General features: G+C 48.4%; 1 protein-coding gene across 1 annotated transcript; it reads right to left on the bottom strand.

The window, feature by feature from the left end:
* Positions 1-176: 176 nt before the first annotated feature.
* hectd1 (HECT domain containing 1) lies at positions 177-26322 on the bottom strand. Its single transcript, XM_046412176.1, has 44 exons — positions 26101-26322; positions 21127-21293; positions 19977-20126; positions 19661-19895; positions 18386-18613; positions 18028-18309; positions 17648-17918; positions 17490-17566; positions 17138-17236; positions 16835-16949; positions 16344-16518; positions 16015-16153; positions 15237-15407; positions 14738-14960; positions 14385-14648; positions 13777-13988; positions 13497-13643; positions 13293-13387; positions 12713-12818; positions 12490-12624; positions 12238-12377; positions 11756-11968; positions 11567-11677; positions 11289-11455; positions 10998-11174; positions 8237-9229; positions 7299-7520; positions 6291-6424; positions 6025-6181; positions 5812-5882; positions 5522-5673; positions 5390-5444; positions 5035-5263; positions 4869-4951; positions 4656-4783; positions 3788-3989; positions 3454-3591; positions 2502-2986; positions 2166-2324; positions 1976-2054; positions 1725-1818; positions 1292-1442; positions 1062-1206; positions 177-975 (listed from the first exon to the last, which is right to left on the bottom strand). Exons 3-44 carry the CDS (start codon positions 20114-20116, stop codon positions 838-840), a joined length of 7737 nt encoding a protein of 2578 aa, XP_046268132.1. The 5' UTR covers positions 20117-20126; positions 21127-21293; positions 26101-26322; the 3' UTR covers positions 177-837.
* Positions 26323-26935: the final 613 nt, after the last annotated feature.

Below are 26935 nucleotides of genomic sequence, written 5' to 3'. Positions count from 1 at the left end.
AATACGTGATCAGGTCAGATCCTACTGAGTGATCATACATTTAAACTTAAATATTATGGTCTAATTTGTGAGTACAAAATTTTATTTCATTAAAACTTGCAGACAACCATCAGCTGTCCACAAACGTTTGGCCATGAACTTGACAAGCTCCCTGCACAGACCACAGGACTCCATGCTGACTTCATACTTTGCAAACATTTTAATGATTATTTTTTGGAGCATACACATTTGAAAATATCTGTTTACCTCAAACTGCAACTCGAGTTAAATAAATGTTTATAATATACAAAGAAAATACAGGGAGAGCAGAGCTTCACATGTGCCTCGCACACGACCAGTGTTTCTGTCTCTTCAGCTTCATCAGGAAACAACACCAAATGCACTCTGACCTTTGACCTCTGCAGCTGGTCAGGAACAACCCGAAAACTGTTGCACGCACACGCACACGTACACACACTCACAGGGAAACAAAAAGCAATGAAAGAAAAAATGTTGGAGGAGGAGGAGGAGGAGGAGCATGATTGTTTGAAGGAGGAAGAAATGAAAAGCTATGAGTCAAACCAGGCACTAGGAGGAGGAGGGGAGAGAGACACACACACACACACACACACACACACACACACACACACACAGCAGCTCAGGTGGGTGATGAAGACGATGAAGGAGGGAGAGCTTTTCTTTAACTTTATTCTGCAACATTAATCCTCCTCCTCCTCGTCCTCGTCCTCCAGAAGGCGCTCAGACAGTCAGTCAGTCGGCTGGTTTGGATTGACTGGCTGAGCTGTCAATCACGCGGCGAGATGGACTCAAGGAGCATGCTCAGTGTGGCGGCGGCGGTCAGTTGAGGTGGAAGCCTTTCTCCATGGTGGCAGCTAACAGACGCTCTCTCATGATGTCCTCAGAGGAATACTCAGGAAGCTTCAGGTAGTGAACGCACGTGTTGACGGATGGGTAACTGGAATCTGTGGCGTCGACCTGACGGGAGGCAGTGGCCAATCAGATTCACGCGTTACACACAAGCAGAAGGTGAGTGTGACGAGCCAATCGGAGAGCAGGTTTACCTTTCTGACGATGGTGAGGCGGGGATGCAGGTTGGCGAGGCCGCCGGGCGGCAGCGTCGAGCAGCCAGTGGTGAACTGAAGGAAAGCTTTCCTCTCGTCAGACGACATCCCACACAGAACTCTGACGAAGCGCAGGAAGCCGGGACTGCAGGACAGACGAGACGGGTCTCATCAGACCGGATCAAACCGGGAGAGTCAGCTGTCAAACAAACCAGAGTGTGGTGACCCACCTGTCTCTGGTGTAACCCAGTTTTGGTTCAGTGTAGTTGATGATGTCATCAGCAGTCCAGGAAGGTGATTGGTTCCCACACAGGATCATCTGAACCTCCTTATGGCTGAAGGAGCTCAACTTCTCCATCGGAAACACTCGATTAAAACCCTCTGAGAAGGAGGAGAGGAGGGCACAAGGAAACAAGGGAGGAGGAGGAGAGGACGCGAGGGAGGATTTCATTTCAGTAAAATGTGTAAAAGCTGATTCAGAGAAGCTCAGTGTTTGTATTGCTGTTACCATGACAACAAAAACAGATTCAGCTGTTGTTATTTCATGGCGGTTACACTGACTCCTCCTCCTCTGGGCCTGTTCATCTTGTCTGTCATGTGACCGTTACAGCTAGGGGGTCATGAAGAGAACCAGACAGGAAACAGGAAGTGGAAGGTGTTTACCTCTGAAGGCCTCCATCTGTTTCTGAATGCCGGTGTGCATACAAAAGTCGAACATCAACTCCACATACTCCTCTGCGTTCTCCATCGTCACCATCTAATCTCACACACACACACACACACACACACGTTTAGCGTAAAGGTAACAACGTGTTCAGACAAACAAACTGAGCTCGTCTTCACAGCGTTATTCCGTCTGAACATTCAGATTTCCTGTCCCTCCTCTGCAGTCACAGGATGGTGTGTGCGTGTACCTCGTCGTCTCCGTTCGGTTTGAGATCCACCGCCGAGAAGCCGTGAACCTTCGAGGACGGACAGAACTGGAAGTTCAACCTGCAGAACGGAGGGACTGATGTTCAGACAGAAGATCTTGAATTCAGCTCATGTCACTCAGTGTGTGTGTGTGTGTGTGTGTGTGTGTGTGTGTATGTGTGTGTGCTTTACCCAAGGTCCTCGATACTGAGGGGGGGTCCAGAGCCCAGCGGGTTCCTCAGCATCAGGTCCTGCAGTCTGGTGTTCTTCTCATCTTCAGACAAACTCTTACTGGCCAGAATCTGCCTCCTCTTCACTGCCAGCTCCTTCACCTCCTTCAGGAAACTCGCCCTGCAGGAGGAGGAGGAGGAACAGGGAGAGGAGGAGGAGCAGGGAGAGGAGGAGGAGGAGGAGCAGGGAGAGGAGGAGGAGCAGGGAGAGGAGGAGGAGAAAGGACGACTCATCAGTTAGCAGATAGAGCACTTGACAGGGCTGCATGGCACTGATCGACCACCACCTCCGTCTCACCTGTGTGGGTTGACGAGCTGGAAGTCGTCCCAGGTGAGGATGCCGTGGTACCAGGCAGGCGGTTTGGGTTTCGGAGGGTCCATGATGAACTCGGACTTGGAGTCCTCATCGAAGCTGCCCACAGAGTAGGTCTCCTGGCTCTCCTCGGTGGACGCCTCTGACTGCACCTCTGACAGCAGCAGGAAGGGCTGCAGGTGGGGCCGCTCAGGGTCGTGACCCTGTGGTGAGCTGCGTGACTGGTACAGCAGCTTGCTCATGTTGGACTTGATGTCCCCCATGCAGAGCAGCTTGAAGAAGGGCTGAGAGACGGGCAGGTCCACCAGCCGGTTGTCCTGGATGCACTTGGCCAGGAAGACGCCCAGGAAGTGGAAGAGCTTGGTGATTCGCTCCAGCTCCTCGCTGTCCTGAGGGAACGGAGCCGGGAACAGACCGCAGGAGCGCTGCACGTAGAAACCAGGAGGCTTCAGACCGCCGCCCAGGTCCACCTGCAACCCAGAGACACAGGAGGACGAGTTCAACAAGGACACAGGACACCGAGTCAAGATGGAAGCAACATCACACTGCTGATTTCTTTACACATTGATCTGACAGGAACTACGACCTTCAGATGCAGACCATCTGTGGCTTCCGCTGAAACTCACAAGATCTTTGGTTTCTCACTAATCAGGAAAGCTAAAACCCGGGCACACAGCAGGTTTCCACAGTAACAGGGTCTGACAGTCATCAGTCAGCCTGTTGGGATTCTGTGCTGAGGCTGGTCTGGGACCACCTGGCCCCAAACAGCCGGATGGGAGACCAGTGGACAAGTTACGAAGCTCCAACATCTGAGAAGTGACGTGAGCTGAACCCACAAAGACGAGGCTGTCTCACGTCGGCACAGACGACGCGTTAGCTCTCACTGTGGAAACGGAGGCAGCAGGTGTTTCAGTGCACCAGTTTTCCTCTGGCTCACCTGTCGGGACTCGTCATCGGGGAAGTCGTCGTCACACAGCCAGACGCCCAGCGATGTTCTCTGAAACTCTGCAGCCACCAGAGCGTAAAACTCCAGGGTGGGACCAAGCCCTGTTCCCTCCTCACCCTGAAACTCCACCTGGAGACGACACCGGCAAACAGTTTACTGTGACTGAAGACACAACCAAACGCTGACACGTTCACCAAACATGTTTTCAGAGCAGCAGAAAAACATTCAGAAGACACCTTCTGGAAAGAAACGCTCGTGTGTGGAGTAAACGTCACCACGCTCACAGTTCAGCAGAAAGAGACCTCAAGTTAAACAAATGTGTCACCTCCAGCACGGACTTCCTGTCCGCATGGAGCTGCATGACGGACTCGGCCCACTCCATCATGGCTTCTCCTCGGGGGACTTTGACCCGCTCGTGTTTGAGCCGACCCACCCTGAACTCCCCGGGGTCGTCGCGCCGCACGGTGGTGGATGGCCGGGAGCGCTCCATGGTCGCCTCCCGTCGGTTCTGGAGCCACACGATCGCCCTGCAGACACATGGGGGGGCAGAGGTCAAGGACGGGGCTCAGTCCAATGACATGTCAGGCTCACAAGTCAGGACTAAGGGTCAAGGTTCAGAGGAAGAACCGAACAGGATACTCTGGGTCGAGATCAATCAAGTCTAAAAATTGATATTTATTCACTTGTTTCCTTTTCCACAGCTTAAAAGCAAACTCACGAGGACTCATTCAGCCGTCTTTGGACTTTATTTATTTCTTTCTTTCTGTTTTTTCCACACTTTCAAATTTTTTTTTTTACTTTATTAATCCCAAGATGGGAAATTACTTCTCTGCAGTGAAACACACACAGGAGCAGTGGGCAGCATCAAGCACCCAGGAAGCAAAAATTGGGGGTTAAGTGCCTTGCTCAAGGGCACATCAGTCGGCTAATTGGAGGGGTGGAATTATTAATCAGTCCACCACACCCAAATTTTTCCTGCCCGTCCGGTGGGGGAATCGAACCAGCGACCTTCCGATCACAAGCAGCTTCTTGTCCTTTCACCCGAAACCTTCAGTTCATTTTCAGCCCTTCAGAATTTTGGACAATTTTCTTTGCACTGATTCCTTTTCTGGTCCTGATTACGGTCAACATTGGCCCTTGACTCCTTTGTTTGTAGAGCTTCCTGTGAGTCGGCTGCAGCCTGGCAGACTCACCTGGACGCTCCGAACGCTGTGCAGGTGAAGTAGAGCTGCCGAGTCTCAAAGGGGATGAGGAAAGGACACTTGGAGGTGAGCTGTTCGCACCAGTCGGGCAGAGCTCCGCTGGCCAGAGCCAGAGGCTCCTGGGAAAGAGACGGACGCTCGCATCAACATCCTGCTGCCGCCTTCGCACAACAACACTGTGGGCTTTAAGAACAAGCAACTGACCTCGATCTGCTGCAGGATCTTGGTTGTGATCTTCTTACTGGTGAACTCTTCAGGAGACGCGTTAAACTGCAGCTCATCGAAATCTGCACAACCAAAAAATAAAACTGATACACCAACAACACATCAGACAACATTCAGATCAATGATCGTATGTGTGTGTTCGTACCCTCCTGCAGCGTGCGTGCGTTGGAGGCGGAGTCTCCTCCGATGATATAGAGGATGCGCAGCAGCTGCAGGACGTCCTCCACCCCGCAGGCGTTCTGGCTGCAGCCCGCCTTCGCCTGCGCCACCTCTCTGGCCACGCCCAGGATATCGCTGCTCTGATTGGCTGAAAGCGAGTTCGGACTCAGACCGCCAGAACGACCCCCGACACCGATGCTGTGTTCACACAAGTCCTGGAGGAGGGAAATGAACCGAAGGTCAGCAGTCAGGTTGTTTCTGTTCAGCTTCTGGTTCAGAAACAGAGTTTACAGCCTGGTGTCTGAGCTGTGGGTTTATTCAGGGCTGCAGGTCTCTCTCACCATCTTGACGCTCTCCTTCTCCTTGTCAGAGTCCTTCAGCTCTCTGTACATGATTCTGCAGGAGAGAACAAACCGTCAACACACCAGTCAAAGCTCAGCTCCGATCAGATCCCACTCGGCCCGTCCTCTTACGTGTACGTGGGCTCCCAGATGCGTCGCAATTTGTCCGTCTTCACGGCTCCGCTGCAGGAGAGCTGCAGCAGCCGCTGGACATAGTAGAAGATGGTCGACTTGTAATTGCACAGGGGAAGCTCCACCTCCCGGGCCGTCCCCAGCCCCGCCACCTGAACACACAACCAAGAGACACTCTCACAGGCATCTGTAAGAGAACCTTCAAACAGTCTTCTGAAGGTCCAAAACCAACACTTTCACAATCAAGTCTTAAACTCCTGAATCCAGTGTGATAAATTTAGATGTCTTACCTTCAGCGTGAGAGAGAGGTGAGGAGACGGAGCGCACTCCACCTCCTCCTGCACCTCCGAACGAGGAGTTCCTGACAGGAGACAAAGGAAAGGCTGAACGGAGTGCGACTGTGACAGACCAGGAACGTGCAAACCCTCTGCTAGGAGTTCAACCTACTGACTCCTTCTGTGTGTGTGTGTGTGTGTGTGTGTGTGTGTGTGTGTGAGGGGTACCTGGTGGGGGGATCTCCAGGTCAGTGGTCTGTTGGACGTTGGTCCTTCCTGGTCGGGGGTCGAAGGCGGGGACCAGAGCAGAGAACTGTCTCTTCAAGACGAAGTCATCGTCCCACGTCCTCCTTCGGCCTCCTTTGGTCTCATACTCCTCCTCCTCCTGTAGGACAGCAGCAGCCATACATTCGTCACAAGCTGTGACATCACTTCCTGCCACTCGCTGCTTGTGCTGCTGGTGTTATTTAACAGACAAAAAACAGGGCTATTACCAGGACCTCCTCGTACTCCTGGTCCTCCTGATTGTCGTCTTCGTTCTCGTCATCATCGTCATCGGGCTCTGGGAGGTCCTCCTCGTCGTCCAGCTCGGCCAACAGGGTGTTGGCACGACAGCTGTCAAGGAAGTCTACAGGAAGTTTAGAAATAGACACAAAGGGAAACACAATGTTGGCCGATGTTTTTGGCTCACACAGCGACAGATCGAGTATTCAAACCCCAAAAGAAGAGCTGAAATCACAACAGGCAGAGCCGAAACGACGAGTCGCTTAACCAACGCAGATTTAAACAAGCTCTGAAACTCAGATTTGCTCTTCTTTTCGGTTTCCCATCACTTCACGTTCTAAAGACGCCCGTGCTGTGATGTCATACTGACAACAACAGCCACTCCCACTTGTATGCTGCTCCAACACATCCATTCTATTCTTGCAATAAATTTGCTGCAGGCTGACAATACTCTTCCTCTCCTTCTGCACACATTTATGTCCCATTAATGCAGGTTACCAACTCAGCTTCTTCCCTGGAGTCCTTGTGCTTTCTGGTCTCTCAGGTTCTCATGGATCGTGGTTGGCCCTCCTGCTATCACCATAGTACCTCCTGTACATTATCATTGTCTACAGTTCCAATACTTCTAGTATTATTGCTGTTGCTGGTCTCGACCTGCTCTAATTGGAAAGTGTCATGATATAACTTTTGCTGTGAATTGGCACTATATATAATATTGATGACATTTCATCATCTACATATTGTCCACATGATACCACATGTGGCGTACACACTGCAGTGCACTGACACGCAGCAGTACGTTCAGTGCTCATCAGGCTTGATGAGCTGCTCAGGCTTCATGTCAGCTTTTCGAGCACCTCATCAAGTCGAGTTATGATTACATTCTGGTTCACTAGTTCACAAACACACAATACTTTAAGTTGCTCATCTGCTAGCTGATGTCAGAAATGTTAGGAAGTGAGTTAGCTGAAGCAGGCTGTGTATGCGTGTGTGGTCACCATAGAGAGAGAACTCCGCCTCCTGACCCGTGTCACTCTCGCTGGACGTGGACGTCAGGCTGGTCGTCAGGGTGTTGCTTAGCAACTGGCCCACTGACAGCCCCGTGGTTGCTGTGGCTACATTATTGCTGCTAGTTACTATGGAGGTTGACATGGTAACGGTGGAGGTGGTGCCGGTGGTGGTGAGGTTAGGAAAGCTCTGAGCGCCCATGAGAGGAGAAGCTGCAAACAGACAGACAGACAGACAGACAGACAGACAAACAAACAAACAAAGGGCAGTTAGTTTGGAGCAGGTCAAGCTCGTTAAGCTCCAGTCAGCTTACTGGAAACAGCTGTTGACGGGCTGGAGGAGGCTCATGCTTTGCACCCAGTAGGATGCAGTCTGGAGCAACAGGAGCATCTCAGGAAGCTAACTAGAACCCGACCTACAGTCCAGTAGGACCCGAGGTCCAGCTTTGATTCCTGCACTCTAAAAAAGGCTCCATACTAACCAGGTGTGCTCCTTTTGTTCTAAATATCTACATAAGAAGTTACGCTACCATTAATAACCAGAGCGTTTTATTCAAGGAGCTTTACTGTCATTTCACACATGTAGAAACACGAGGTTTATTTATTGACCTTGAAGTATGTGGAGTCATGTTTTTAACTACTCTTTAAATGAGACCTGGATATCAAAGGAGTGGCTGAGACACACGAAACGAAACCCAGCTGGTTCACAGGTTAAGATAAGTCAAATTAACTGCGCTGATAATCTGCCTCTGACTGCTGCTGAGGATCTCGGCAAACCAAGCAGTAACTTGTTTAATGCAGTTAAAGTTAGTGACCAGCGTTAGTCCACACTAAGCAGCTCTCTGCTTAGTGCATCACCCTGACTGCACTGCCGCCGCACTACTCAGTCTTCCTGTTAAATATCACTGTAGTAATACTGCAGTACTCACTGGCAGTACTCATGACGTTCCTGCCCAGCGTGTTGGTGTTGTTGTCGCTGCTGCTGCGGCTCAGGTTCATGTTGTTGGTGGCGTTGGTGCGTGACATGTTGGGTGCGCGGCGGACAAAAGACTCCATGAGGCTGGCCTCCCGTGACGAAAGGTTGGGCACGCTGGCGCTGGAGCTCATGGGAGCGCCGGCGGCCAGCAGGGAGCTGACAGACAGCCGCGCGTTGGCTGCCGAGCACAGAGGTCTCTGGGATGGCGTGTCCTTGCTGGATGACTCTGATACCGAGCTGACATCGGGGGAGCTCACGCTCACCAGCCCCATGGAGATTGCTGTCGCCGGGTCGGTAGTGGCTGTGGACGAGTCCTTGTTTCTGGCTTCATCACCAGGAGCGGGCGTGTCTGCGGTGAGCGTGCCGGAGCTTGAGGCCGAGCCGGACCCTCCCTCCACCGCAGAGGACAGCACAACGATGGGCTCCAGCTGCTGTCCGTCAGAGCCGCCCCCCGTGACTCCTCCCACCCCGGAGCCCGAGTCGAGCAGCAGTCCCTCGGCCCTCCTGTCCAGCCGCAGAACTCCCGCGCCTGGCAGCCCTGCCGAGGAGCTCAGGCTGATGTCAGAGGAAGAGGCGACACTGCAGACGGAGCTGCTGCTGCCCTTCCTGCTGGAGGAGCTGGCCCCGCCGAGCGATGTGGCCCCGCCCTTGTCTGGACAGTTATTTTTCACCAGGCTGCTCCACGACTGCTGCTGCGAGGAGGACGAGGTGGAGGACGACGAGGAGGAGGTGGTGGCGGTGGTGCCACTGCTGGCTGCCGGCGTCACCGAGGGTCCCACCGTGGAGGAGGCGGGGCCTGAAACAGTGGATGAGATAGGTTTGGGTGACGGCGCTGTGGCAGCCGACTCAGGGTCGTACCCTGGAGCAAGCTTGAGGTCAAACTTCCCTTCAGCGCCCATACGGTAAGAGTTAGAGCCGCCAGCATCCCAGGTTACATCAATCCAGCCTGGATGGACAGAGAGATAGGAGGGAGACGGACGAATGGATGTCAGAGACCCGGCAGAGAGAGAGAGACAGACAGACAGGTAGAGAGACAGGTGGACCGACAGCAGAGAAGCAGCTGACAGAGCAGCTCCACACTGGACCAGATCACTGCAGGACACTTTGTGCGAAATGTTCCTTTACAGACATTTGTTCAGTCTTTGAGTCTAAAAGAGAGACATTTGTATCTGAAGCTCACTTTTACCAAAATCTTTAAGTATATTGTTTATGTTGTTTTATGTAAAGCGCATTAGGGACATGCTGGGTTTTATTAACCACTGAATAAATTCTGAGGCTGGGTGACAAATACCAAGTGGATTATATCTGTAGCACCAACAACTGAAAACTTTAACTTATTTGATCGCATTTTTTAATTCATATTTACGATGTAACTTGGTGGAAAGAAACAAAAAGAAAGTAACTAAGTGTAAAAGTTCTGATTCACTGTGACTTTAAAGCAGCCGTTCCCAAAGTCTGTGCTGCCAGATTTATTAAATAACATTTAATTTAGTTTGACCACATTAGAAGAAACGGGAAACATTTAAATTCACTAAGGCTGACATTGTCAAACATCAAAACAGAAAGAAAAGCAAATGAATATCAAAATGACTGTATTAAAAACTCAGGAGTTATTTTCAGAATTCAACCGACAGTACGGTCTGACAAGAGAGAACCTGAATGTTAACCAACATCAAAGATGCGATGAAGAAAATGAAAGAAATCCACTGACTATAAGAGAACATTTAGTTCATTTGTTTAAAGCTGAATAGCAGCTGTTGGCTTCTCTTCTGAGTGACTGAAAAGCAGCCTACATTATGACTCCTGTGCAGAAGGCACGTACACACCGAGGAAGCACAGCTTTGGTCCAGGTGGAGCCATGACAGAGAAAAATATGAACACACTCACAGAAAATGACAATCAAAGCAAAAGTAGAAAACATTTCTGGCAAAGCATCAAAAAGCCACAAAGAAAGAAATCAAACTGAGAAACAACAACAACAGCGATAATCCTGAATTATGATTCTTAAATGATAATCAGCGGAGCTGCTGCTGGCGTCTCAGCTCGCTGACACAACATCAGAATTAAATTAAGAACTGAATTAAAACACAGAAAGAGCGAAAAGCAGGGAGGAAGAGGAGGAGACGGGGAGGAGGAAGGTGTTTATTACTTCTTCAGTGAGAAAAAATCTTTGATTAAGAGCTGATTTCACACCCACTGTCCAGGTGAACTGATGCTGGCTCAGATTAAAACGCTTGCTGAGACTTTAACTATGAGACTCAGACAGTGAGCAGAGCTCACAGTCGTTTACGATATCTGGATCGCCCCCTGGTGGCTGGCTGCAGTGCTCGTTTCCATTAGCTGCGTTCAGGAGTGCAGGAAAACTCAGACATGTTGATGCAGCCTTCCCTCTCAGAGTTTACTTCCTGTTTGGCAGAATGACGCTGACTGCAGAGACAAACCAAACTCAGAGCGGAAAATGCTAGTCTGTATCTCAGAGCTGCCCTTGCACCTTAATGAGACTTTCAAATTATGAAATTGACAGAACTTGCTGGCACGACTACAGTCCTACAGTGGAGTCTCCGAGTACAGAGACAGGGAGCTGAACAAAACCTGAAGACAAGAGAAGGTGTTAAACATGAAAAACAAGAGTTAAACTGCTTCGTCACAGTCGTCCATGCTCCTCGGATGTTGCAGGGATAAAGGAGAACCAGTTTTTAGTTCTCGTTTCTTACCGTTATGAGCCTCTCCGGTGACGGTTCCTTCTCCAGCCGGGTTGCCGTCCTGGTCGCGCCACTTCCAATCGATGCCGCGGACGACCCGCGCCCCTGGGACGATGTACTTCATCACTTGAGAACGAAAAAGGCGGCGCTGGCGACGTAGGTTCGCCTCCGCCTCCTTCACAGCTTTGCCTAAGGGCAGAAAGAGGAAGAGCTAAATCAATAAGAAAAACACGGCTCAGACTGCTTTAGGTCTGGCTGGGAGTTTCAGTCTCTGTATTTTAGCAGACCAGGCGGCAGCCGTACCGAGCTGGTCCTCGCAGACGGCCGTGACGGTGCCGTACAGCTCGAGTCCAGACAGAGACAGGTAGTGAGTTTGCCCGCTGGCGTTCTTCCCCATCTGTTTGATCCTGATGTGTCTCCACCCCTGCTTCTCCTCCTTGGACGGGTCCAGAGGCCACGTGGCCGTCGACCTGACAGACACACACGGGAGACTTAGAGGGGAATCCTGGGTACTGAAAAGACTTTTGCCACAAACTGCATCGAAACAAATGTTAATCCGAGCTGACTGGTGTACGTCGTACCCCGGTTCATTGAGGCTGCAGTCGTCTACGTGGGTGTAGAGCGTCGTCCAGTTCTGACCGTCCTTCGACACCTGAAACACCCAATTCCTCAACGCCGAGCGGCCGTAGCCCCTGCAGGACGACAACATAAACGTAACATATTCGATCACATTTGTTGCAGTGTTTCAAGACACGTGTTTGATTTACTACCTGGCGTGTCTCAGTGTGTATGCTGAGGGGATGACCCAGAGGCCAAGGTCGACGGCAAACCAGGCATTCTTGTCATCATTGGTGTGGCAGTTAAGGGCAGAGCTGTCCCGACTAAGGATGTCTTCCAACCGCCCGTAAGGGAGGTTCCGCCCCTCTGATGATGTCACCACCACCAGGCCGTAGGCAGCAGGGTTTACCCACTCGTAGGCCGTCCTGAACAGAGCAGAGATGAGGTAAGAGTGGATAAAAGTCCAGCTGCGACAATGACGTCTGCTGCAAAAATCCATTGGCTAGACTTTAATCCACTGATTAATACGTACAGCAGTTTTAACATGTCAGCATGTAACAAACTGCATTCAAAAATCTGCTCTTCAGACTGAAAACACACAGGACAAAATAGTACACAAAGTCCCCAACGTGTCTTAAATGAAGAGCAGCCGGAGGATTTAGAAAACAGTTTGACTGCAGCCCCTTTAACTCACTTGGCGTTGGTTCCGACCCAGTAGATGATTCCATTCTCGTCAAAGTCGTGTTGGTGTCTGAATGTGAAGGTCTGTCCCTCCCTCAGTTTCCTCACGAAGACGAAGGATGAGCGCTCAAAGTCGTACCACTGCTTCGCCACCTGAGGACAAGGAAGAGAGAGGCAGGAAGCTTACAAGTAAATTGTTGAGCCTTTGATTCAGATGCTAAATTTTCCTCAGAGCTACTATCCAATCTCTGATGTGTGTCCTCACCATCTTCAGCAGGTACTGCTCCAGAGACTCCACAGTGGCAAGCGGCTCCATCTTCAACATGCGACCTGTCCGGTCGATCAGAGCCGTCTCGCCGGGCGCTCGTTCCAGACGGAACCGCAACCTCCTCGTCAAGATCTGATGAGCACAAACACTCAGCACTAACACACACCAACCAGCGGCTTCCCCCAAAGTCATCCTGGATCCAGAACACGGTGTGACTCACCTGCAGGTTGTATGAGGACCCTGGAGTGTCGTACAGGTGCAGAGGTAGACGTTCTATTGACTCCAGGACAGCTATGAGTTTACGGATTAAGGCAACAGCTGGTCGGCTGCAAACACACAGAAAAGCACTTCAGGGGGGATCAGTTTGTTCAGTTTTGTTCTCTCTCTCTCACACACACACACACACACACACACACAGCCAACAATACCAGCATGTCTTACTGCATTCCGTGCTTTGGTTATTGGGACCCACAATTCTCTGCACATCCAATGAGCCAATAAGCAATTCTTTTTCTTTTCGCTTCAAATTTCACAATTCAGACTGTCGTGGATGTATGAACTGATGCTTTAACGACGCAGCACGTTCCAACTGTCCCCAGGCTGGCTGCAGTCAGTACTAAATGTGAAAGTCAGGACCAGTTTATAAGATGTGCTGTGTTAACATCAGAGTGTTAAAGTGTTCCTCTGCATCACAGAGGGGTCACACCCAATAGTTGTTCTGATGTGGGTGATGAATGTGGACCCAAAGCGACAGAAGCAGTTGTGTAAAACGACAGATAGCTACTGTCAGTCGCCGTTACCTTTCATCGTCTTCATTCTCGCTGAAAGCCGCCTTAAAGACATTAATCCTCTCCATTAAAGGCTTACAATCATGTTTCAGGTCCAGTTCCACACTCTGCACACAGACAGACAGAAGAGCTCACGTTACATCAGGGACTTTCTTCACCGTTAAGATGACGACAGGACACACTGTGGCTTTGATCCTGGTTTTAAAGAACGCTCACATTGTTGAGGACAGTGAACAGAGCCTGGACGAGGCCACTGCTGCACATCTCGTATGGAGAAATCGTGTTTTCATCCTTCAAAACTACGATCAGGTTCTCCAGAGCCGTTTTCATCAGGTCCCTCCATGTGTTCTCTCCTTCAATACACTGGAACGCACACGCACACACACACACACACACACACACACACACCACATGACATCACAAAATGTGCCGCCGACTTCTGACACCAGAGATCAATCCTAGATTATACGTAGCATGTATGTGTGCGTTTACGTACCTGCCGGTTGGTGTGCAGCTCCCAGGCGGACTCCAGCTGTGTGGAGATGTTCCTCAGGGTGACCACCACCCCTCTGGGCATGCTCTCCACAGCTTTGAAGTGATCATCGTACAGCTCCCTCGCCATGCTCTTCACCTTCTGCTTCGTCTTCTCCAGCTTCGACTTCAGCTTCCTACCTCGCTTCCCCGTCCAACCCGTCACAAACTCTGAGCCTGAACACACACACACACACACACACACTCAACATAAATCTTTGTATGATTTCATCCGAGTGCTGCTTCTGATACACCTGATCATAACTAAAGAGACTGAAGCCGTTAGTTAGGTATCTGAATCACGATGTTTAGTGACGTAAATCAGATCATGTTAATTCATTTCTAGCTGTTTACTGTGTAAAGCTTCAACCCAATTAGAGCTAATTACTTTGCTTAACCTGTGACCGATGACCCTGTGTGTCTTACTGTACATGGTGCACTGATACGTCCTGGATGAGCAGCCGACTGAATAGAGCTTCTGTGTGTACCTGCATGCTTCTTTTGGAGTCAATTCAGACTACAAGGTTTCAAACTTTGCACAGTTTTGGGAGTTTATGTTGATGGGAGACGCACCAAGCGAGGTCTCGGCCGTGAACGAGTGTTTGGTTCCCCTGTTGGACTCAAAGACGAAGCCCGGCAGGTCTTCCTTCAGAATGGTGGCCTGCTGTCCGTCTGAGTTGTGGATGGCGATCTCTCCCTCCTTCAGGCAGGTCAAAGACCAGTTGCCCACCGTCAGCTTGGTGGGCCCCACACTGGACAGGATGGGCTGACTGGTCGTTACTGGCTTAACCTGACTCCTCGCCCGCTGCAGCTTCTCCAGAAACTCACTGCGAGACTCTGCATGTGGCGAAGGGACAAGGAGGTCAGTCAGAGCAAAAGGAGAAAATCAGAGATCAATCGGCATGCTGTGTGTGTCCTGAGTGTACCAGAGCTGTCCGACCCCCCCTCTGGACTCCCGCTGGAGTACATGGTGGCCAGCTTCCCGTCCAGGATGAACCTGAACCAGCCGTTGGAACCATTGGAGAGCTCGAGCGCAGCAGCGTCTGACCAGATGTAGAGACAGTCCCTCCCTCTGATGATGGACCAGTCCTTCCAGTGATACGGCTTCCCCTGCTGGATCTCCCTCGCATCCTCCTGCACCTCCTCCTCCTGCAGCAAGGCGATGAACGCGTAAGATTTAACGTTAACCGTGAAAGACTTAGTTATTACTTTTCCACAGGGATCAAAACTACAACAGCTGTGAGTTAATGTGCCAACGCTCCTCTTTCATGGTTCAATTCAAACGTTAACAGCACATGGGAACCTTCAAATTAAACTGGAAAAGCACATCAAGATAATTCAGAAGTAAAAGTGGTCCAAAAATCAAGGATGGTTCTGGTTTATTATTTCATTTTTCGTTTAAGCAGTTTTGTCCATTTCCTCCACCTTTTCGGGTTTGGCCTCGTCCTCATTCTCGTCGTCAGACGCCGGTCCAGCCAGAGTGGACACCTTGTTGATGACTCCCAGTCGAGCCAGCTGGTCGAGAAAAACGTCTCCACCTTTATCCACCAGATCTCTGATGATCTGCAGAGCCAGGAGGTGACCATCATCGTCATCCTGAGACATAAACGTTTCACAGTTTAATGAGTACAGTTTGGTAGTGCAGAAATAAAAGAAGAAGAATCAGCTTTATTGGCAGTATATATATTCTTATATACACACACAATGAATTCGTCTTCTGCATTTGACCCATCCTTAGTTGAACACACACATGCAACACCCGGCAAATTACATGCAGTGAAACACACACAGGAGCAGTGGGCAGCATCAAGCGCCCGGGGAGCATATTGGGGGGTTAAGTGCCTTGCTCAAGGGCACACCAGCCGGCTAATGAAGGGAAGGGAGCATTTGTCGCATTAATCACTCCACCACACCCAAATTTTTCCTGCCCGTCCGGTGGAGGAATCGAACCGGCGACCCTCTGATCACAAGCCTCTCCAACCTCTAGGCCACGACTGCCCCAGACAAGTTACAGACTGAGCATGGACATTTAGGCTTCGTCTCCTTCAAGTTTACGAAAGAGTCTCAAGGTCCACTTAAAAGGACAACCGAGCAAACTCCATCTGCTGAGGGAGACGGTCACTTGAGGGTTCAGGATCTATTTTTAAATGCTGACTAGCAGGAGTTGTGCTCTGTGTGTGTGTGTGTGTGTGTGTGTGTGTACCTCCTGGTCGAGCACAGTAGCAGTGATCTCCACCAGCACAGTGGGAAGGTTGTGTCCTGTCTCGCTGTCACACACCTCCTTTAGCAGGACTTCACTGCTGTAATGAACCATCTTCCTGATCAGAGCCAGACTGGCTTTTCTAAACACACACACACACACCCAAAAACAACACACAGCCGTCACCTCAGGAGCCTTTAACACTTACATTTTCACAAAGAAAAACACCATCTGCTTTAACTAAGTCACACTGGGATGGAGGTGAATCTTATTCAACAACATTCAAAAGGTGTAGTTGACAGTTTTCCACCTCTTCTCAGCTGTATGGTTACCTAATAGAAGGCAGCATGGTTTGCTGAAAGGTTTGTGCAAAAACAGGCAGAAGTCTCCTCAGGTAGATGGGGGCCATTTCTGGGTCCCCTTTGGGCTCACTGCCCTCCTCGTCCTCCTTGTTCACATCTTTCTTCTTCTTGTCGTCACCCTTGTTCACCGGACACATCCAGTCTCCTGCAACACACACACACACACACACACACACACACACACACACACACGAGTGTTTGAGCAGGATTGTTGGGTCTACTGGGGGCTCATTTATTCTTCTGTAGGAGTTCAAAAAGGATGAGAAGAATCACATCTGTCATCTGACATCTAGTCTGACTTCTAAGATGAAATAATGAGTGGATTAACCAATCAGCAGGAGAGGAAGAACAGACAACTTGTTTTTGCCAGACAGACTACATTCATCACAGCAACTCAAAGAGAACAAACTTCTGCCAGCAATCAGGAATCAGTGCAGATTAGGCATTATGGGTTTACCAACCAGGGGACTGCAGTATCGCCACCACCTCGCTGTGTCCTCTCTCCCTGGCCTTGTCCAGAGGAGTTTTCCCATCCTCATCCCTCAGGTCAGGGTTGGCTCCGTGACGCAGCAGAGTCTATACACACACACACACACACACACACACACACATTATAGAACAGAACACACGCAACCAATCAAATGTTAGGAACTCAACAGACTCCAGTTTGAGCCGCCAAGGAGGAAAACTCACCAACTCAGACAGACATTTCATATGAACCTGATGGGATTTACAGAGTGAGTATGTGTGTGTATTTGTGTTACCTTGGCTACTTGTGGGCGTCCAAAACAGGCAGCGTAGTGTAGTGAGGATGACCTCTGACCTCTGTTCACATCTGCCCCCCTCTCACATAGAAACTCCACCTGAAACAACAACAACATGTGGTCAAACTGAACTCACATGCAGGAGTAGAGAATCAACATGAGAGTAGAAATATATGGAATTTACTACAGGTAGTACACAAAAAAAACTGTAGCACTGCTATGTTAGCACTAATGCACGGCTGTGGCTCCGTGTTTGGTTCCATAAACTGACTCCTCTGGACACCACGAACGTACGTCTAACAAACAGATACGTGACTGAAAGGAGGAGCTCAGTGTCCAAGTCGTCTTTTACCATTTCCTGTGTGCCAAAAGCTGAAGCCCAGTTGAGCAGCGTCTGTCCAACGTCATCCATGAAGTTCACCTCAAAAGCTGCAATAGAAAGCACGAGGGTTAGAACCTGACAACCTGACACCCTGATTGGTCAGGGTGTGCAGACTCATGTTTTCTGACCTCCGGTATCGATGGCGTCGATCAGAGCATCGGTGTCTTTGCTGCGGATACAGTCGATGAGCTGTCGGTGCGATCTCTCCCCTGAACTGTCCAGGCGTCGCAGGCCTGGAATCCGGCCTGTCGACCCTGCCGTGGATTTGGGCAGCGCCTTTCGTCCCTCAAACAGCAGCACCAGCAGGAGGTCCACCAGCCGCATGGTGTCCAGCACGCAGCGCTCATCTCCTCCCAGAGCAGACTCCATCGAGTCGGGCAGTGCCGAGCGCAGCAGGTCCTAAAGACGAAAGAGAAAGGCAGGAGCTCGCATCAGACAAGTCTGAATGTCTGTAAAATGTAAAGAACAAACCGTATCCATTTCCTGCGTTTCAGCTGTGATGACCTACATGTGTGACGAGCGGCGAGCCTCTGCACAGAGTGGACAGCAGGCTGACGATGGTTGACACCTGGTTGCTCAGTTTGGAGTCGGGGGCGGAGGGGGCAGCGCCTGTCGAGGTCCGGCCGGGCTTAGAGGAAGAGGCAGGGCCTGACACTGTGCCGCCAGCGGCCGCCATGCGAGACAGCAGCTCCTCTGTCAGGCCATGTTTGGCTAAAGGGGCGGGGTCCACACCACGGCGAGTGAACCTGTCAGCCAATGAGGCGAAGCAGCGCAGGGCACCGTCTGACACCTGGAGGACAGGAAGTGGTGAGTTCTACCAAGAAAGCAGCTGCTGACAAACAAGCTAGTGACTCCTCCGTGGTTACCTGGTGGTCTTCATGTTTGAGGAGGCTGGACAGAGACTCAACGCACGTCTCCAGAGACGAGTCCTGAGGCTCCATCTTGCTGCAGAGTCGGGACACCACGGCCATGGCCGAGTGCAGAGTGTCTTTATGAACCAGATGACCGCTGTCCCTGATGAAGCTCAGCACGCAGTTCAGACCTCCGGCCTCGAACACGGCGCCGGACTCCCTAGTACAGATCAGCTCCAGCACCTGCACAACAAACACACACGTGTTCAAAGTGAAACAATGACGGCAGAGTCCTGCAGGCGGAGCTCAAACACACAGCAGGATTGAGTTTCTGTTCAGAGGAACATGAACTGTAGTTTAATGTGACAACACAAAAGTTTACAGTAAACACATGTACTGAAGCACTGACTACAGTTTGGAGGTAAAAGTACATAAGTTTGGAGTTGCAGACTCAGGCTGTTTCCAAGTCAAACAGCAGCTGATGACACAACAGCAGATGAGCTGATGGATCTGCTCAGCACTGACACATGAGATACAGTATAAGCACGGTAAGATGTTTATTAATACACGTGTGTATTAATAAACATCTGGCAGCACATGGCTGAGGATCTCCTGCCTGTGGTGTGGCTCAGCTCAGAACGCAACACAAACACACAGACACAGGAGCAGGCTGACCTCTGGTCAGCTCTTATCGTGTCTTGACCTGAGGTGACCTGCTGTTATGTGACACACTGGCCCCGTTCAGGATAATAACACAACCGCAGATGAGTCATCACAAACAGCCGCTCTTTGATGAACCAAACATGCTGCTGCACGTGACCGACTTCAGCACACTGAAGCCGGCAGACCGTCTACTCAGAGAAGCCAGTCGCATGGACTAGTTTGGTCTGTGAAGCATGACGCCTCTTAGTGAGCAGAGTTTAATACTTTCATTTAAAGTTCTATTTGCTTAAAAAATGTTTTCTCTACATAAACATTACTACACTTAACCAGTTACAGTTATTTGTGTTTACTTGAGTATCTTTGACGACCAAAAGCAGAAATGTTTTGGCCTGTGAATCAGTGTATTGAGGCAGGCTGCTGTTTCAATCTCCAAACAATCAACGCTGATGAAACTTACTGACTTCCTTATTAGGGCTGAGTGTGGCTGAAATTAACTTCATGTTATCTTCTGGTTTTTCCTGATATTGACAGGTAACATGAGGTGACATGCTGCTGATCCCTTTCAAAATGTCTCTATGGTCACAGTGAATGGGAAAGACTGAAGCAGAAACATCATGGCTGCGATACCTTGACGCACTGCTCGGCCAGGTCTCTGCTGGTCCTGTTGTTGAGCTCCACCACCACCAGCCGGTTGCACAGTGCCTTGATGGCCCCGTCCACGCCCACGATCCTCCGGGTGCACTCGGCCGACACATCCAGGTAGTAGGTGATGGCTCTGGCTGTGACCTCCAGCACATTATCTGGGGCGCTCTCATCCAGGAAGATCTTACAGAGTGCCGGGAGGAACGTCCGAGGAGGGCACCTGTAAGGAGGAGAGACACGGTCAGAGACCCCTGATCGCTGACCTCCTGACTCCGTCTAAGATCCAAAACTGAACACTCACGTCTCAAAGCAGCGGTCCACATTGTCAGACATGAGCAGCAGCATGCAGAGCTGCTCCAGAGCGATGAGCTGCATGTCACGCTCATCGCCCTGACCCATCTGCAGCCACTCCAGCAGGGTGTCTGGGTCCACGTCTGCCATGATGGCTAGCCTAAAGGGACAAAAAGTACAGAATGTGCATCCAGTTGAGCAGAGGTATGTGTATGTGAAGGCTTGATTTTAAATAAATGCATGTGCTCAAAGGTTTTATAAGAATTTCAGTTTGTTTGTTTAATTTTCAAAAAAGGACTTTCCATGTCATGCCACATTCCAAATCTCATTTTTGACGCATCATTTGTGTCGTATGAGGCTTTACTCAAATGAAAACAGATTAACAGTGTAATGTTGTTTGTTGAATGTTCCTTTAACTAAAACAAAACTGTCCTGTGAAGATTTTCTGGATTAAAATTTGATTCAAACAGACCAAGTTTAGTAAATGTGTCTGAAGAGCTAAAACGGCAGACAACATTAACATTACTAACATGTTACAATCTGGGCTAACCTGACTAGCATAACTGAGCTTTCTTCTGCATTTATGCTCCCCCTGCAGTGAAACACTCACATCCCACCCCCCTACAGGACACCCTCCCCCATCTAGCCACATACACACACACACACACACACACACACACACAGCATACCATAGACTGGCACTAAGTGCACTTTATTTACCTTACTTGGATTTTGTATTTTATATTTTTCTTAAGTGTGCAATTTTAATTTTCTGCTGCTATTTATACGTGTGCTTTTAAGGCGAGGATCTGCACAAAATTTCGTTATGCTTGCATAATGACAATAAAGACTCTTGATTCTACATCTGCCAGGACCTCCACTGGACACACACACACACAGTTTAGTTGCATTACACTAAAGCAGGCATCTCAAACTGGTCCACAGGAGGGCCGGTGTGGCTGCAGGTTTTCTTTCCAACCAAGTAGCAGCACACCAGACTTGACTCATTTAATCAACTGATCTCCGTCTTCAGACAGCTGATTGGTCAAACGGTGTCCTCTTGGTTGGTTGGCACAAAAACCTGCAGCCACACCGGCCCTCCTGTGGACCGGTTTGACACATGTGCACTAAAGCATCCTGTGCATCACCTGACCTCTCACCTGGCTCCCCGTTGGCTACCCGGTCTGGCTCAGCGCCCAATCACTGCTCAAAGTGCTGTCGCTGTTTGGGAGTCATCCAACCAATCGGACGGACGGAGACGGGCAACAAGGATGAGGAGGAAGTCACTCGTTTTCAAAGGGGTTTCTGGGACATGTAGTCTCTTCACCTGCAAGCAGGAAGTCACGTTTAAGTAACTGACACCGCAGAAAAAGCAGAACTTTGTGACCTGACTCACAGGAAATGTCATTGTTTATACAGGGTGCTGGATAATTCCTGGACAACTATAGCTTGTACTCACACATGCAGCAGAGAGGATAATTCTGGGATGACTCTAGCATAAGCTTGTTTCATCAAGCACTGGATAATTCCTGGTTAGCTATAGCTCGTGACTGTTTAAAGAGAGCACTGGATAATTACTGGGTGAATGCAGCTTGTTTATATGGCCCCACTGTGGATTTGGTTCCTTCCTGATAAAATACGCATTAAGCCCATAATTAAACACACGTAATTCATTAAGCTCTGCAGACAGTTAATCCTGTATCAAATGCTGACTGACAATCTCTCCGTTTTACCTTACAGAACAAGGATAACTGTGTCAGGACCAGGTTAATGAATGTGTCAGCTCAGTACAATCTCTGTCTTATACAAACTCAACAACCTGATGCTGAACAGCAGCCCCATTCCTGGGCAGCTGCAGTTTAGTAGAGGACAGTTCCTGCATAACTGCAACTTGCTCTCATTTGTAAAGGGAACTTGATAATTTCTGGATGACAGAACAGCTGCCAAAGCTTTCCAGGTAGAATTGATGTTCTGCATGTGATGAGACACACACCTAATTAGGCTGATTAAGGCTAATTATGTAGTTCAAAGGCTGTGCTAAACAGAAGAAAAGCACAAAATCAAACATTCTGGGCTAAATGGTTTGAAAGGTGTGACATGAACACACACACAAAAAAAACATTTTCTGTCAATATGAAAATCCTTTCAAATCATATGTTCTGCCTTGCAACAAACAGAGACAGGAGTGGAAAAAGCTACACTGCAGTTTGTGTGTGTGCGTCTCTGGTGAGCTAATTTAACTCCATGTTGTCCTCACAGATAAATGAGCTTCAAATGGACGCCGCAGCAAATCGGAACCTCTGGGCTTTTACACCCTGCCTGTAGTCTGACAGGCCCGAGGCGTTCAGAGCCACGACACTGCCACAGACCCAAATGAGCCAGTATGTAAATAGGAAGTGCCTCTGTATGAAAAGCTAACAGTCAGAGGCTGGAGGATCACTGAGTCTACTGTAACAGGAAACAAGTAAGGAGCTTCTAGTGAAGGTAATAAAAGTGCAACCAAACCAGCACTGGAGACAGAACTCAAACCTCCAGGACAGAAGATCTTGCAGTTCTGGTTCGTTTATCAAACACAAAATTTAAAACTCAGCTGTACACATTTGAAGTTAGTACAATCAGTAATGTCAGAGAACAAAATTAATTCATGCAGTAACGTAAAGAATCTTTCTGGCTGGGGGAATGTGGATTGGCAGGCTGCCTAAATAAATGATGCCTGAGGAAACACTGCTGAAATCTAATTGTATTCCATTTGTGTGGTTAACATTTCTTCATCATCCACAGACACTCAGGAGCCTCCAGTATGGAGGCCTGTCAGATTTATTCTCACCAACAACAGAGAATTATAAACTTTCTGATTGTTGTTAGAAAATAAAAGCTGTAGAGAAGGTGAAAGTCCCAAGGAGGCCGATGATCCTCAGTCTGTACAACATCTGCAAAAATATTGTTTTTCCAAAACGCATTATGGGATGTCGCAATGCTTGGCTTCCTCAAAAACTAACAGAAGAGAAATGTCAGATCTGTTTGATAGAATAACTTTACGTCCAGGTTCATACATCTGTATGCAGCCTTCAGTTCAACGCTCCACAAAAAGCTAATGAGCTCACTTTTGTTGTTAAACTGCTTTTCATGGGGTCAGTCATCTTTCATCCTCGTGCTCGGAGCGGTTTAGAAGCAGCGTCACCACCAGACGGGAACAACATTATCAGATTTCTTTCATGCCTCAGACACTCAAATCATGTTCAAAACTCAACAGGTCGGCCTTCAGATGTGATGTGACCCTCATCCTGCAAGTTACAGCAGACCCTCAAGAAGATTCTGGTTGGTTTCCCTTGACCTGAGACAAGTCAACCAGCTCTGCCTAGCTAATTTACATGTCAACAGCTCTTCACAGTGCTGTCAGGAGTGTGTATTAACACCAGGTGTAATCAGCTGCTGTTAGACACCATGAGCCTCACCCGACGCGCTGCAACTCATTTTCATTATGAAACTGGGCTATTTTCTCAATCTTCTTGTTGGTCTATGAAACATCAGAAAACAGCGAAATGAGCCAAGGGTCAATTAATCAATCAAAACAAGATTAACTTTCACTGCAGCTCCACATGTGTTAATAAGCAGGTGGAGGTGACATCGAAGAGCGTCTCCTCTGAACACAGCAGCAGGCTAGCGGCTCTGTTCAATAGCACAGCACGCCGGGAGTCTGATGGGCCCAGGATAAGTTGATTATCACCTAATTTGAAGCCAACCGACCTGTCTGTCTGTCTGGATAGAAACAGACTGTATGGGACAGATCCTCTTATCAACAGATTAATCATCACAACTTGCCAGAGAGCGTTCTGACCCCCCCGCCCAGGCCCAGGGCGATCACAGCAGTACCCAGCTCAGTCGGTCACAGGGTTTGGCTTTCACCCCTTTAACCCTTCATGGTGTCCTGTGTCCACTTTCTCAGGCCAGATTGAGGTCAACAATGAGCCAAATGCGCACATACACACACAGCATTTCTTATCCTCTGCCCTTCAGTCTGCTCAGCTCTTACAGTAACTACAAAAGAACAATGGCTGTCGTTTCTCAAACACAATGAAGCTCGGCAGCAGAGACACAATCCAGACGGAGGGGAAAACAAGGTCGAGTTCAAACACATAACCTCACAGACCCACCCAGTATCAACCACACTTTTACATTTTCCTCTTACAACTGAACTGAACCCGACTAAAGAAAACTGTTAAATAACGTCTGTTAATGTTTTCACAGAACGCTTCCTTAAAGTTTTGTTTTGTTCCCTGATTTCAGTACTGATGAAGAAACACCATCACTGATTCCTTGATGAACCAAACCCATACTGACCCAGATCATTAATAACTGAACACTCGGTCAGTCAACAGGCTGCAGGAGAGAAATCACTTTGAATTCCTGTGACCTCAAACTACAGCATAACCAACTTAACGATTAACTAGGGCTGCACCTGACAATTATTGTCTTTATGTATCATCTGCTGATGATTAATCCAATCAATCAATATATAGAGTGTGTAAATAAAGCAAAGAGTGCCGATTACAAATTCATAAAGGCCAACTTGAACTGAACAACAGCTCGTTTTGTCTGACAACAACAGAGGACAAACAGCAAATCGGGAAGATAAAACCAAGTCATGTTTGACTTTTTAGCTTGAAAAGTTACAACTTCTACTAAGACAATTATGATATAAATTTATTTGTGTTTGATCAATCACCTACTTGGTTTGGGAGTGAAACACAAATTATCATGCTTACAGCTTGTAGGTTCATTCCAAACGTACTGAGGGCCGACAACTACCTGATGATGTTTACTGTGTTAATCATATTAATCATTTAAACATTCAAAAATCTCTAACACCATCTGGTTCCAATTCCTTTACTGTATCACACAGTAGTAAATGAAATCTCTTTGGGTTTGTGGTCTGTTGAGAAGATCACCTTAGGTTGAAGATGAACATCAACTGTTACAATAGTGTACAAATGCACAGATTATGTTATAAAACAATGTGGGGCTGTTAGGCAAACACAGACAATAAGTCCTTCTCGATTAAAAATGGACATTTTAACATCAACAATCACCCTGGAAGTGGGCAGCTCCCAGTTAGATGTGTGCTATGAGCGAAAGCTCCAGAACAACTACAAGGTGCACCGAATCTTAAGACTTTAGTCAAGTGGATAAACTTGTATTTTAATAACCGTAAGGCAGGACGGTATCACTGTAGAATTACTAAAACAAAGTCTTCTGGTACCAGTCATTATTTTCCTTATTCTTCTGCCCTGCTTGAACAAACCTCCTTTGTTTGTGACTTCAAACTTGGACACCGTCAGAAACTCGGCCAGACACCCTGTGACGAGCAAACTGGGAGAATTACACGCTTCAGCCATATCTGACAAAGCTAGCTGTGTGACCCCCAGGTTTCATCATCTGACCGGGGCATAAGGAGCCTACTTAATTCATCAGGCACAAATCAACATAAGAGGATAGAGCAGGGATACGTTACAAGTAACGTTAAGCTTTCTAACTGGCTGTCCAGCCGGGTACAGAGGGTTTAATAGCCAACATACATACGGTTGCTGCCAGTTTAAAAGCTTTAACCTAGCCGTTAGCTTCACTAACAGAACGCTTGCTAACGTAACGCTAATTAGCACCTGCGATGTTGTCAGGCCTGTTTGACAGACTGTAACTCCAAGAAAATATCACAAACATGTAACACGGACCCCAACAATCTCAAACGAACATATATGCTGATCTGTTATTCGGCACAAAAAATAACTAGAAGCCTGGAACCCCGGCTAGTGTTAGCCGGTTAGCACCAAGCTAGCTACCCAAAACGCTAACGTTAGCTCAAACAGCAGCGTCCTCGGGTTTCTGGGATAAAACCGAATTTGTTACCGACTGGAAACCTTTGCTACTAAATTATCTTTCTGAGAAACACAAATATTGCCAGCTCATGAATTTTAACTGTAGTTTTAATATCAACTTAGTGAGTGGACTATATTCGCGGCCTCGGAACCACGGGACTCGAGTTCCGGGAGAGCTGACAGGCCGCAGCGGAACAAGGGACAGCCACCACGAGCGACGCCGGCCCGGGATCCCTTCTACCAGCGGATTGAGCCACTCACCGTTTTTACTTCTCGGCACAGAGACGACGATCAGATCTATGATTTGAGATCTTCTGGGTCCTAATGAAGGATGAAAGGCTGAATCTATCGCCGATGCCGGGGATTAAATCAAGGCGCTCCCATTTCTTCAGAACGGGTCTAAAAAGGTCAGAGTGGACGGCGAGGCGACAAACAGAACAGACAAGACTGAAATGGAGAGCAGAGCCGACTGCCTCTGCCGCATTCAGGAGCTAACCTTCAGCTCGGAAATACGAAGCACCACAATGTTGACTATTTTCGACACACTTTTTACTTCTGAATTCATCATCTTCTTTAAGTTTTGCAAACGCATGCCAGACAGTTGTATAGATAAATGCTCGTGCTCTTTGCGTGAATGGCGTAAAAATGAATTTTAAAAAGTTGGTCACAAAAATAATATAAAGAAACAAAATGTACATTTAAATAATTAAGTTTAAAATAACAAAGGAAATTGTATCTGTACTACAATCCAACTTTTATTCTTGAATCAACCCATATATTACGTTGGTTACAAAAAAACTACTTAATCACGCTACGTGTCGATAAAACTGTGGTTTACGATAGTGTAAAGGCAGCATCTTTAGGTGACGCAGCTGACGCCAGGGGGCGCTGCGACGTGTTTGTTTCAGTAGTGAGAAAACATACAGAAGGAAAAGTACACCGAGAAAATCAAGTGTGAAGTAAATTTTAAAGAGTGCTTGTATATTTTCAAATCATATAGTTTCATAATTATTTTATTCAAGAGCACAACATGTGCCGCAACTGCACTTACTTTGTTCAATTAGTTCACCTGACTTTATGACATCAAATATTTTAA

This window comes from Scatophagus argus, chromosome 15 (genome assembly GCF_020382885.2).
Source record: "Scatophagus argus isolate fScaArg1 chromosome 15, fScaArg1.pri, whole genome shotgun sequence".
In the NCBI taxonomy this organism is placed as follows: Eukaryota; Metazoa; Chordata; class Actinopteri; family Scatophagidae; genus Scatophagus; species Scatophagus argus.
Note: the sequence above shows the minus strand (reverse complement) of the source record. Positions and strands in the feature narration are given on the sequence as shown.